This window comes from Jaculus jaculus, chromosome 6 (assembly GCF_020740685.1).
Source record: "Jaculus jaculus isolate mJacJac1 chromosome 6, mJacJac1.mat.Y.cur, whole genome shotgun sequence".
Taxonomy (NCBI): domain Eukaryota; kingdom Metazoa; phylum Chordata; class Mammalia; order Rodentia; family Dipodidae; genus Jaculus; species Jaculus jaculus.
This window is the reverse complement of record NC_059107.1, coordinates 8,924,298-8,938,302: the sequence shown is the minus strand read 5'-3', so window position 1 is coordinate 8,938,302 and position 14,005 is coordinate 8,924,298. Positions and strand designations below refer to the sequence as shown.

At 51.2% G+C, this 14,005-nt stretch overlaps 1 protein-coding gene across 2 annotated transcripts in view; it reads right to left on the bottom strand.

Moving 5' to 3' along the window:
* Positions 1 to 14,005, bottom strand: part of Galnt10 (polypeptide N-acetylgalactosaminyltransferase 10) — a 181,400-nt gene that overhangs the window by 66,708 nt on the left and 100,687 nt on the right. For both annotated transcript variants that reach the window (XM_045151951.1, XM_045151952.1), the window contains exon 4: positions 3,347 to 3,513. In XM_045151951.1, the coding sequence (XP_045007886.1) occupies positions 3,347 to 3,513 (167 nt within the window). The remainder of the gene's footprint in view (positions 1 to 3,346; positions 3,514 to 14,005) is intronic.

The window sequence follows — 14,005 nt, the reverse complement described above, 5'->3', positions numbered from 1 at the left end:
GTTTTCTTTCCAGAGCCGCCTGGAGGATTCCTTCTTGAAACAAGAGTAACGACTCCTTTTCTGAGAAACGCGGGTTGCCAGGCCTGGCGGCTGTGTGCAGGAGTGAGGTGGGTGGTGAGGGGACAGGTGGGGAAGGGGTTGGCACGGGGGTGGGGGCTGGGTTCTGAGCCCCACCTGGGAGGTGTGATGGGCTCTGTTTAGGTCTGAGGACGGCGCCGTGCGGACTCCAGCCTTCTGTCCGTGTAGTCCTAGGACAGGGCCATTCTTGTGCTGTGGCCCTTTCTCTGGTGGACACACTGTTTGGCAGGGAGGGTTGGGTGGGCGTCTACATGGAGGACATGGATATGTCGGCGATGGGAGTGCCCGGTCTGGGGCTGGCTGCACTCCACAGTGATGGCTTTCTAGCAAGAAGTCTGTTCTCCAGCACAGCAGGGCCCTCGTGCACGGGGACCGGGAAGGATGCCGGTTCTTGCACAGATGGCGGAGGCGGCCAGCTGTGGCTGGGAGAACAGGGCCTGCCCTGGGGGAGCAGGGACAGGGTTTGCGTCCCTCCTCTGCAGCCAACGTGAGCTGTGCTCTGAAGTTAAGTCTGCCTGCTGGGCAGGAGTTTCCGCTGTAAAGCAGGCAGAAGCTGTGTTGCGGCTGCCGTGGGCGCTCATGCATAAGCAGCCAGGGTCCTCCTGGCAAGGGCTTCTTCAGAAAGCATCATCTAGGGCTATGGAGATGGCTGGGTGAGCAAGATCACCCGCTGCAGGCACAGGGACCTGCGCCCGAAGGCCCCAGTTTCATTCCCCAGGACCCATGTAAATAGCTGGCCGTGGCCACGCATGTCTGCGACCCCAGTCCTGTGGGGGCAGGGACAGGAGAACCCCTGGAGCTGACAATGACAGTTGCACACGTAGAGGGAGACTCAATCTCAAGGAAACACACAGACGAGTGACAGAGGAAGGCTACTCGATTCTCCTCTGGCCTCCATATGCCTGTGAGCATATCTGCACATACATGTGCATACATCACACACACACACACACACACACACACACACACACACACCACTATACCTGCAAAAAAAAAAAAAAATTCTTGTCTGAGTATGCTTACTTCTAACCTGCCTGACGCTTGGTTTAGTCCACAAATGGAGGTCAGAGCCTGTGATGGGCGAGGGCCTGTGATTCTCAGTGAGGGTCTGCCCAGTGCTGGACCCCCCCCCCCCAGGGCAGCAGATGCTCCACAGAAACCTGTCACGGGAAGTCAGACACCCCTCCGGCAAGGACGTGATGCTGCCAGGACTCCCACAGTTACGCCTGCTTCACCGACCGAGCACGGCCCCGTTGTGGTTTTCTACGTGTGTGAACGCGGCTCCGCTTCCCCTTTCCTCGATCACGAACACATATTATCACCACTTCTAGGTCACCAAGTGGAGCAGAAGGATGACCGACAACGAGACGCAGGCTGACAAAAGGAACAGTGAGCAATGGCAGTAGGGGCCGCTGAGGAGCCCGTGTGATGGAGCCCGTGGACGCTGGTGGCAGCTGCACAAGCCGGGGGCCAAGAGACGGCATGAATCAGGAGGATCAAAGGTTCAAGGTAAGTCTCAGCCAGATGGCTTCCTGGAAGCTCCCAGTGAGTACACCAAGCAAAAGCAACAGAGCAGGGTCCAGAGAGAGAAAGCTTGCCTCAGATAAAATGGAAAGGCAGCCAACCGGAAAAGCTGTGCGCTTAGCCATCAAGCATGGCTGGGCACACCTTTAACCCCAGCACTCAGGACACTGAGTCATGAAGATCACTGGGAGTGTAACGCCACCCTGGGGCTAGAGAGTGAGTTCTAGGTCAGCCTGGGCTACAGTGAGTCCCTATCTCAAAAAAACCAAAACTTTGCTGGGCGTGGTGGCGCACACCTTCAATCCCAGCACTGGGGAGGCAGAGGTAGAAGGATCGCCGAGAGTTCGAGACCACCCTGAGACTCCACAGTGAATTCCAGGTCAGCCTGGGCTAGAAGTGAGTCCCTACCTCAAAAAAACCAAAAAGTTGTCGGGCATGGTGGCACACGCCTTTAATCCCAGTACTCAGGAGGCAGAGGTAGGAGGATCTCCGTGAGTTCGAGGCCACCCTGAGGCTACATAGTGAATTCCAGGTCAGCCTGGGCTAGGGTGAGACCCTACCTCAAAAACCCAAGAAAAAAAAAACAAAAAGTTGTTCTTTCACATGTGCCATGGTACATGTATACATACTTACACACACACAAACACAAACATGTGTGCTCATACATGTGTGTGCGTACACACACACACACACACACACACACATATGCACACAGACCTGATCAGAACCAAGTTGAATCCATGTCATATAATTGAAAACACTACATCAGATCTGGGTATGGCCCCTGGCTCCACACGGGTGCACCTGTGCCGCTTCTCTTTACTGCTTATTATGGCGTCTGGACAGGTGAGCCCAGGAAAGGGAGTCTCTGGACTTTGCCGCAGCTGCTGAGAGCTCTGATGTTCATCAGAGGCCATTGGCTGGAGGGCAGCTTGCTTTGGTTTTCCTCTTGACCTGAACCCATGGGTGAGACTTGTAGCCAAGGGGTTCTGCATGTGCCTTCCTGAAAGGAAGACCTTCTACAGGTCCAACAGCCATACTGTGACAATGAGGCTGAGGAAGCATGGAGAGACAGCGCCTGGCTCTATTGTAACAGCCTCTAGTACCCTTGTTTTTTTTTGGAGGGGGTCTTTTGTGATTTTGTCTTTTTTTTTTTTTTCCGGTGCTGAGGACCGAACCCAGGGCCTTGCGCTTGCTAGGCAAGCGCTCATCCACTGAGCTAAATCCCCAACCCCTGTAACAGCCTCTAAAAGCCAGTAAGGATCAGTGCTGGATTCCTTGTGTAGGAAAGTGAACGGATCCCTCACCCAGACACACTCTTGCTTACCAAGTTTCTATTCCTCACAGTTTAGTGCATTTCTTTTCTTTAAAAAAATATTTTATTTGTATTTATTTATTGGAGAGAAAGTGGCAGAGAAAGGGAGGGAGGGAGAGACAGAGAGAGAATGGGCACACCAGGGCATCCAGCCATGACAAACGAACTCCAAACACATGTGCCATCTTGTGCATCTGGCTTTATGTGGGTACTGGGTACTCGAACCAGAGTTCTTAGGCTTTGCAGGCAAATCACTTAACTGCAGAGCCATCTCTCCAGCCTGGCTTGTTTCATCTCCGTGGACATGAGATAATGTGTACAGCGCCAGGCGCTCAGCAAACAGCAACCCGTGTGCGGGCACTGCGGGAGGGGGACGTGTGTCCTGCCTTGGTGGTGAGAGAAGTCTGATGGCGCGCGGACGGGGCCTACCTCGATCACTGAAGTCGTCAACCAGCAAGATCTCGGCCACCAGCTCGGGGGGCGAGCGGTTGATCACGCTGTGGACGGTGCGCAGGAGGGAGGACCAGCCCTCGTTGTGGAAGGGGATGATGATGCTGGTGTTGGGGAGCGTCTCCAGGTAGCGCTTGCCGTTGCAGCTGGAGGGGGACACGGAAGGAGAGGAGAGGCGTGATCGTTCAGTCTCACCATTGGGCTCTTACCTGGGCGGGAGAACTCAGGTTTGGTTCATGCAAGGTCCCATGTCCTAGGGACTGAGGGAGCTGGGAAGATTCTGACCGCTTCAGAACTTAGCCTGGGCGCCCTGAACTCCTGCTTCCAGAGCCTGCATGGCACACAGGGACCCCAGCCTTTGTATGACTTCACACTCCTTCTGCCCCTTGCCCCCAAGAGACTGATAATAACTGAAGGGTGCTTCTTTTTTGTCATTGGCACGGGGTGTCTAACGACCCTCTCAGAGGTGCTAGGGGAACCTCCCATTCTATCTGTGGCTTGACCCTGGCTCGCGACTTCTGGGGAAGCTCCTGGGTGGCAAAGGGCCTTTTGTTCTCTTGTGGTAACTTTTACTGGACTCTGCGGGGGCTCTGGTCATCAGGACACCACATCAGCCGAAGCTTGTGACTTCTAGCCCCACATCCCCATCCTCCAGAAATGGGTATTTTATCGTTTTTCTTGTTTCTGTGGCCAAACACCTGAAAACAATCACCTTAAGGGAGGAAGGGGGTTACTTTGACTCATGGGTTAAGCAGAGACACAGTCCATCGTGGCAAGGAAGGCATGGGCACAGGAGCGCGAGGTGGCTGGTCACAGCACAGCTCCGGCCAGAAGGCAGAGAGCAAACAGGCAGTGGGGCTCCAGGGCCCGCCCCCAGGGACCCACTTCCTCCAGCAAGGCTCCGCATCCTCAAAGTTCCACAATCTTCCCAAATAGTGGAGACACGTGAGCCTGTGGGGGATGGTTCGCATTCAAACCACACACAGGGGGCGAGGCACAGAGACGGAGGGGTCATCAGTCAGTCGGGCCAGCGAGTGGGCCTTCGTGAATATCCCTCTGCCAAGGGGTCTGGAGCACGCTGGGGTTGGCAAACACGTGGTGGTGCTGGGTATGATGGTGTCTTGCCAGGGCATGGTGGCTCTGCATCCCTTCCCACTGAATCCCGCTTTGCCTGGCTTTCCAGCGGTCATGTGTAGGGCTCTTCCAGGTCATCTGGGAGATGCAAACCGGGGTGGGAAGGACAAGTGGCCCAGTTTCTTCAACACACACACAACAGTGCTTCCTTGATTCTGCCAGCGGTGCGGACAAATCTCTGCCCCCCATGGAGAGGGTCCCGAGAAACACAATTTATTTTTTTTTTAAATATATTTTATTTATTTATTTGAGAGAAAGAGAGAGAGAGAGAGAGAGAGGGGAGACAGAGAGACAGTATGCACGCCAGGGCCTCCAACCACCACAAACTCACTCCAGATGCATGTGCCCCCTAGTGCATCTGGCTTACGTGGGTCCTGGAGAGTTGAAATGGGATCCTTAGGCTTTGCAGGCAAGTGACTTAACTGCTAAGCCATCTCTCCAGCCCTGGAACCCACAATTTATAGCTGCCTGTCAGAGGAGGAGGAGGAGTGACTGATCCGTGCGCTGACGTCACTGCCGCATGCTTCTCCCATGGAGGAGTGACTTATCCATGCCTTTAGAAGAAAAGGTTGGATTGTGAGTCTCCTCTCTTCCTATGGGGTTGTGCATGCCATCAGCCACACGGGTGGCTCTGAGGAGGAAGGCCCTGCCATCCTGTGGACATTCAGTCACCAAGACACCCAGAAGAATTAAGGCCATTTCTTTTTTTTTAAAAAAAATATTTTTATTTATTTATTTGAGAGTGACAGACAGAGAGAGAATGAGGCAGATAGAGAGAGACAGAGAATGGGCGCGCCAGGGCCTCCAGCCACTGCAAATGAACTCCAGATGCGTGCACCCCCTTGTGCATCTGGCTAACATGGGTCCTGGGGAATTGAGCCTCGAACCGGGGTCCTTAGGCTTCACAGGCAAGTGCTTAACCACTAAGCAATCTCTCCAGCCCTTAAGGCCATTTCTTAATGTTACAATCCTTAGTTCATGCTCATGTCTCCTTGGTCTATGTCCTCTTACACTTTGTTTAAATCGGGGTCAACACAGACCACAATGCGGCTGCATCTCTTCAGTCTCTTTGAAATGTATGCTGTCCCCTCTCTTCCTCATGGCTTGTGTTCTGATGCAAGTGGGCACTTGTCCCCCCCAGGTCTGCATCTTGCTGTGTGCATCTCTGCTCAGAAGACAGCTCCACTGTCTTCTTCCTTTAGTTCCTGTAAGCTGATCTAGAAGCTTCTCCGGATAAGATATTCTGGCAACCTCTTTGGACAAGGTCATGCCATCTGTGAGGAGACCCATACTGTCCACTGTGGATTCCTGAGGGTAGAAGTTACCTTCGTGTTGCTGGGGACCAAAACTCAACTCAAAGCAGCTGGCGGGAGGACAGGGTTTGTTTTGGCTTACAGTCTAGAGGGGAAGCTCCACGTTGGCAGGGAAAGGATGGCAGAGCAGAGGCTGGGCACCGTTTCTTGCTACAGCAGCTGGCAGAAAGCAGCAAGAAACTGAACTGAGCTCTGGCATAATGGAGCTATTTATAAGACTCTGAATGAAGCCTTACCCCAGTAGCACCCCTCCTTTAGCAAGCTCTACCTCCCCAAATTGCCACCAGCAGGGGAGTAAGCATTCAAAACATATGACTTTATGGGGGACACCCCATTCCAGCCACCACACTGAGGATATTTTATGTGCATATACATAAAACATATAATGTCATCAACACATAGTTGTCTGTTTTTAGCTTTTTTTAGACAACTTCTATACTTACAGACAAGAAACCATGATTTTCCTTCCTCTCCCCTGCTTTCCCCTTCACATACTCACCCTCCATCATATCCCCTCCCCCTCTCAAATGGTCTCTTTTATTTTGACGTCACCACCTTTTCCTCCTATTACGATGGTCTTGTGTAGGGTAGTGTCAGACTGTGAGGTCATGGATATCCAGGCCACTTTGTGTCTGGAAGAGTGCATTGCAAGGAGCCCTACCCTTCCTTTGGCTCTTACATTCGTTCCGTCACTTCTTCCACAATGGACCCTGAGCCCTGAAAGATGTGATAGAGACGTTTCAGTGCTGAGCGCTCCTCTGTCACTTCTTTTATTTCTTTTTTTGTATAGTATTGACTAGAAGTGGAAAAAGCAGACATCTTGTCATGTTCCTGACCTCACTGGGGACGACCAGCTGGAGAGGGACACTGGGTAGACCCCCACTCGTCAACGCAAGGACAGAGAGCCCACGGGGAAAGCTCTGTCATTCATGTCTCCTCCTGTGTCGGCTCACTGTCGTGCTCTCCCTTCTGCGTGAGCCGCCAGCAGCACGGGGCTCCCCGAGCTGATCCACAGTGACACAACAGCGACAGGTGGCTCTGGCCCGGGGGGCCCCGTCCAGAGCTGCAGCCCACTAGTGCGGACACCCATGGGTCATGGGTCACCGTCACACCCAAGCCCTGACAGGAGCCCCCAGGGCAGGTGAGGTGGACTTACCATGCTCATTTGAAAGCAGGTGCCAAGATCCCAGGCAGCCATCCAGAGTGGTACAGATTAGGAGCAAGGCAGCCTTTTGTGTGGTAGGTCGTTAGCTAGAGACTGGTTCATGGAAACAAGGGTGCCACCTTGCCTTCCCCAGCAAGATTAGAACCCAGGTCCATCCAGTCTCATCAAAGATGGCTGGAAACATCGACTCCAATGACAACCTCCTGCTTTTTCTTCAAGGTTTTCTGGGCTTAGCTCACCTGTGGGCTGGTCTTTCTGAGTTGGTCTCTTGAGCCCACCAATCAGGCCTCTCTCTTACACTTCTGAGTCCGATGATGAGGTGCATTCTGATTGGATGTATGATCCATACGAATGGGCCTGGCATGCATCTGAAAACCTCTTGGCCCCTTGGTAAGCTCTTGGCTCCCTCCCTATGTGTGTATGGGGGGGGGGATATTCTCTCTTGGTCTCCTCTCCCCTTTTGGGAGGATTTCTTTTTAATTTTTTCTTTTTTTTGAGGTAGGGTTTCACTCTAGCCCAGGCTGTCTTGGAATTCACTATGGAGTCTCAGGGTGGCCTCAAACTCACGGCAATCCTCCTACCTCTGCCTCCCGAGTGCTGTTATTAAAGACGTGCGCCACTACGTCCAGCTAATTTTTTCTTTTTCTAATAGACACATATATATTATATATTTTATTTTTATTTATTACTGAGAGAGCGAGAAAGAGGCTGTGGTGGTTTGATTCAGGTGTCCCCCATAAACTTAGGTGTTCTGAATGCTAGGTTCCCAGCTGATGGATATTTGGGAATTAATGCCTCCTGGAGGGAGTGTATTGTTGGGGGTGGGCTTATGGGCTTTATAGCCAGTTTCCCCATCCCAGTGTTTGGCACACCCTCCTGTTGCTGTGATCCACCTTATGTTGGCCAGGGGGTGATGTCCACCCTCTGCTCATGCCATCGTTTTCCCCTGCCACCGTGGAGCTTCCCCTCAAGCCTGTAAGCCAAATAAACCTCTTTTTCCCAGAAGCTGCTCTTGGTTGGTGATTTCTACCAGCAATGCGAACTGGACTGCAACAGAGGCAAATAGAGAGAAAGAGAGAATGGGCATGCCAGGGCCTCCAGCCATTGCAAATGAACTCCAGACGCATGTGCCACCTTGTGCACCTGGCTTACGTGGGTCCTGGGGAATCGAACTTGGGTCCTTGGCTTTGCAGATAAGCACCTTTACCATTAATCCATCTCTCCAGCCTTTATAAAAAAAATATTTTATTTTTATTTATTTATTTGAGAGCAAGAGAAAAGGGCAAATAGAGACAGAAAAAGATACTTATTTATTTGTGTGTGGGTGGGGAATGGACCAACCAGGGTCTCCAGCTAGTGCAACAAACTCCAGACTCATGTAACACCATGTGCATCTGGCTTACATGTGTACCAGGTAATTGAACCCGAGTCCTCAGGCCTCACAGGCAAGTGCCTTAGCCACTAAGCCATCTCTCTAGCCCTTCTTTTTCATTTTTATTTATTTATCTTCAAGAAGACAGAGAAAGAGAGAGAAAGACACCATGGGTGTGCCAGGGCTCCTAGCCACTGCCAAGGAAGTCTAGAGGCACGTGTCACTGTATGTGAGCACTGGGGAATCGAACCCGGGTCATCAGGCCTTACAGCAAGGACTTTTACCTGCTAAGCCATCTCTTCAGGTCCGAGGGTTCTTTGCTCCCGGTGCTTTCCTGCCTTGTTTTGGGTGCTTTTCTACTGTGTTTGTGTGCCCACCCAGGCCTCTCTCTATGTAATGGGGACTTTTCCCCTCTGCCCCCCTTACCCTGAAAAGAGAAAGAAAATTCTGATGGTTTACACTTTCCTGCTAGCCTTCCCTCTGAATCCTAACTCTCCCTAAAATAAATCTTATAATTCATAATTTACATTTCTGAGTTTGCATTTTCAATTCTTAGATAACTTGGACAAGGTCCCAAAGTTGAGGGTCCGTGGACCTGGGGTCTCCTGCAACTCTGGGGACACCTCCATCTTAGCCCAGTGAGATCTTGGCCCTACAGAACTGTAGGGTGAAGTTGTGTTGTTTTGAAGGGTAAAAACAGTGTGTGGCTTTACATGCATGATGGTTTGTTACAGCGGTGATGAAAAACTCATACACAAAGGGTCATCCATGACACCTTGTATGGCTGGAGTCTGAAATGTCCCCACAGGCTCATGTTGGTGGCAATAGTTTTAGGAGGCCCGTGGAACATTTAGCAGGTGGGGCGTAGAGGGAGGAAGCAGGTCACTAGGAGTCCTTGGTTTCTTCCACTCTGCTTCCTGGTCCTTAGTGACATGTGCAGCTTCCACCATACATTCCAACTGCCAAGCACTGAACAGGTGCGTGGTGACTTCCCCATGCCTCCCTGGTTTCAGAGCGCTGAGATCCCCAGAAAGGAGCCAAAATAAATCTTCCCTTTCTTTCTTCCTTTCTTCCTTTCTTTCTTCCTTCCTTCCTTCCTTCCTTCCTTCCTTCCTTCCTTCCTTCCTTCCTTCCTTCCTTTCTTTTTTTCAAAAACATGATTTATATGCAAGCTTAGACAGAGAAAGAGAGAGAGAAGGAATGAATGGGCATGCCAGGGCCTCTTGCTGCTGCAAATTCCACGTGCATGTGCCACTTTGTGAATCTGGATTTACATGGGTACTGGGGAGTTGAACTCAGACCAGCAGGCTTTGCAAGTAACTATGTTCAACTACTGAGCCGACTCCTCAGGCCAAATCTTTCCTTTTTTGGTTGTTTCTGTAGGTATTTTGTAACAGATATGAAAGTGAGTAACAATCCCTTTTCGCCCAGTACTTAATGCATTAGCTGCAAAAGTGACATGGAAGTCGGCGCCCACACCTGTGGGTGGCTCTTTTCCAAGCGTGACCCACAGCCGGTCGAGACAGCGGTGGGCAGGAGGTGACTGAGGACGGGCCTGCCTGGGGTGGGTGTTCTCTGCGCCCTTTGCTATCACCAGCGCTGGGCTTCTCTCTCCAGAGGCTTCTCTTGACCCTAGAGAGGCTGGAGTCGACGGCCCAGAGGGAAATGCCCCATGAATGAAGCTCAAACGCTGGAAAGGTGCTTTCTGGAAGAAACATGGGACATCTTGGGCAATGCACCAAATAATCCAACCTCCCTTTGTATTTCACTGCAGCCCACAGTTCATCAGACAGGCTGGGTTCCTCTCCCACATGTCTGTCCCACAGTGCGCTGGACAGAAGGGGCTGGGGGCCGGGGGGTTGGGGGGTGCTGGAGGCACCACTGAGCGTTCATTTAGACAGCAGGAGGTGCGTGTTCATGATGTGATTCTACCAAGTTCTTCCAACATCTGCATTCACTTCACATCCAAGTCAACTGTCGAATTCAAGATTATTCAGAAATCAAACAAAAGGCTCAGCTTGGATGACAACAGTCTTCACTGTCTCTTCTGTACTCAGTTTTCCTAGTCTCTTCCCTGATCGATAGATCTGATCATTCGCTTAGTAAACAGACACGAAGCTGCGACTCCTCGTTTGCCACATGCAGGACTCCTTGCCTTGGTCCCAGCCTGGCAGAGGTTGAGTAAACGACATTTGCACAGGGCTTCCCATTTTTCTCCTGGTGTCCACACAGCTTCCCAGAGGGTACCTTCATGGTAAGAACCCAGGCAAAGTCCAACTCTCCTCCCCGCTACTAGGGCTCAGGTCACAGCAGGTGGAGAAGGCCTGGCAAGGCAGCAGCTGGGGGCCTGGGAGACCCACCCCAGCCCCTCCTGGAAGACTTGCTGCATGCTGTGACTCGATGGTATCACCTCTGGGTGGTGGGAGACACCCAGGGCTCTTGTGTTTGACAAGCAAGAAGAATCTCTTTGCCAGAAGTTTCTGGAAAACAGAACGAGTGATGGGGCACAAGTTTTTCAAGCCATGGGGTGTTGGCTGGTGCCCCCACCTGCCATGCATTCTTTTGGGGGAAGTGTGACCTGTGAAGTCTCACTTGTGGCTGGTTGGGAGGGGAGCAGGGTAGATGGAGGAGGGAGTTGTGATGATCCAAGTCTCTCTCACTACATCCAGAGCGCACTCCTGGCAATCAACTCCTCCTCTCAATGGAACGGCCCACAAACTCCTTCCTGCACGGACACGTTTCTCCTCCTCAGGTATCTGGAGGCCTGGTTGAGACTCTTGGAAAACTAGGCTATTTTTTTTTTTTTCTCATCTCCCTCCTACCCAATATATCTGCTTTCCTTTGTTGCCCAGCCTGGAAGCCTAAGGCATCTACCCTGTCCTTAAAGCCATAAAACAATCCGAAGCACGTATCCAAAAGCTAAATTAACTCTCTTTATTTACTTATTTTCCCGTATGATTTGGAAAATAGCAACATTCTTCCAAAAGGAAGATTTCAGAACCCAAAAACCACCACTGGTGAGGGGATTTGGACTTCTGGGTCATGGGTATGGACAGGGGTGGGGCGGTCTGAACTTCCGGGTCATGGACATATATGGGGGGGTGATGGACTTGTGGGATATGGACGTGGACACGGGGCAGGGGGACACTGTTCTAGTCCTGTGTGAGCCCCTACAACCCTCCTGTGCCAAGAGGCCAGGATGCGTACAAACCGAGGAACAAGGCTGACACAGAAATGCTTCCCCAAGCTGGACACACAGCTTAGCCTGAAAAGGACTGTGTGCGCATCTTGATTTACAGATTAGGAAAGCAAGGATCAGAGTTGGTGGGGGGGGGGGTCTTAGAGTGAGATGGCTTATTGACATGTTGGGGCAGCCCAGGAATCCAGGGTGAGAAGAAAGGGTCTTTCCCCAGGAGGGTGCAGCTGTGGGGGAGGGGCAGGGTGGCATGGCAGCCATTGAGACCTGCACCTTCAGTTCAGACTGGATGTGTAATGTCCCCCATAATCTAGTGTCTGAGCATTTGATCCCCCAGCTGGTGGCATTGTTTGTACCGGTTGTGGGATTTTCAGGAAACGGGGTTGTTGTCTCCCAGGAAGAGGTGGGTCACTGGGGGGCAGGGCTTGGGGTTTTATAGCCCAGTCCCACTTCCTCCTCATTTTCTGCTTCCTAACAGCTCCAGCCACCACTCTGTCCCAGCCGGGGTGAGTTGACTCTATGTCCCCTTGAACTGTAAGCCCTTCCTCTCTTAAGTTGCTTCTTGTCAGGTATGTGGTCATAGCAATTAATACAAACGCCCTTCAGGTCACCTTGGAGAAGTGAGCCGCAGTGCCCACTGGGGTCTAAGTCCTTCCTGTAGTGGTCGTAAGGAACCCAAGCACTACCCAGGCCTAGAAATCCCAGCTTCTGCTTCATAAGGACCATGTGTAGGCTGGTTTCCAGCAAATGAATTAAGTTCAAAAGGCTGGGTGCCTCCTTTTCATCTTAAAACACAACATTCTCAGAAAAACTATGCACAAAAGTCAGCCATGTTTGCTTGTAAAGCTATTAATCTCCACGGCTTCAACCCAAGGCCCGAGTGCACTGACATCTGGTTGAAAAACCCGAGAAGTCAATTTGAGAAATTTTATGGGCTGTCATTTTACTTCAAGGCTCATGAACACCTTAAATCCTGACATCAGATGTGCTGGATCAATAACTGCTACCTTGGAGAAAACATCCTTGTACAGAAGGTGGTCGTCTGACTTTACGAGAGAGCTGACTTAAGTTGCCTAAGAAACTGGGGTGCTGCAAAGTGACCTGAATCTTTTTCCTTCCCAATTCACAGACTGCCTGTTCACAGGGCTCCCTCCGGCAACTGCCTCCTGAATAGCCCGGCACACAGGGGTGCCTGCTTCCTGGGCTGGCACCCAGGCTCATATCCTGGCCACGTCTGGGTATGATCCTGAAGCACTTTGTTGTAAAATGCATCCAGGGAGCTCACTCTAACCTCAGCCATGAAGGATAAAGACTGCTGATTGGTCCTGTGTCTTCTGTGCCTGTCAGTGGTCAACTGAAGGTCTGACTACCCACCCTGACAACCGAGACAGACGTGTTGCCTCCAAATTTCCTTTAGCTCTGACCCTGCTGTGCTCTTTCCTGTATCATTTATCATCAGCAGCAAAGTTAGTATATTCATTTGTTTACAGCATGACTCTCCCTTCTCCCAGGGGAATCTAAGCTCCCAGAGGACCAGAAATCTTGTCCATTTGTTCAGGACTCCTTCCCCTTGGCCTAGCCTCCCCCAAGCCCCATACCCACACAGGAGCATGATGTACTCGGCACTCCACAAACACACGCAGGACAAACAAACGAATGGATGGTTTTCAGAGATCACTTTAAGTGCATTATAGACCTGAAACCGCTTCAGGGCCAAGGCTACCTCTAGCAGGTTAGTAAGCCTGAGGAGGGGATGGTGCATTTCAGGAGACGGCACATGGGAGGAGGGAGGGTGAGGGAGGAACTCCGAATACTTTTCTAAAATTCAGATCTGTGGTTTTATCTCCTGAGCAACTGGGGTTACATTCAGAAAGTCTTTGCCAACACCAATGTGTTGAAGGGTTTCCCCTGTTTTTTCCTCTAGCAGTTTCTAGAGTTTTGGGTGTGATATTAAGGTCTTTGGTCCATCTGGACTTAATGCTTGTGCATGGAGAAAGCTAAGGATCTATTTTCATCCTTCTACAGATACATATCCAGTTTTTCCAGCGCCATTTTCTGAAGAGACTGTCTTTTCTCCAATGAGCATTTTTTTCTTTTGATTTGGTTTTTCGAGATAGGGTCTCACTCTAGCCCAGGCTGACCTGGAATTCACTCTGTAGTCTCAGGGTGGCCTCAAACTCGCGGCAATCCTCCTACCTCTGCCTCCCGAGTGCTGGGATTAAAGGTGTGCGCCACCACGTCCGGCTCTCCAATGAGTATTTTTGTCAAAGATCAGGTGGCTACAGCTACCCGGACTTACATCTGGGTCCTCTATTCTGGCTATTGATCTATATATCTTTGTGCCAATACCATGCTGTTTTTGTTACTATGGCTCTGTGGGTCCTGGGGAATTGAACTTGACTCCTTTGCTTTGTGGGCAAGTGCCTTAACCGCTAAGCCATTTCTCTAGCCCCAGAGA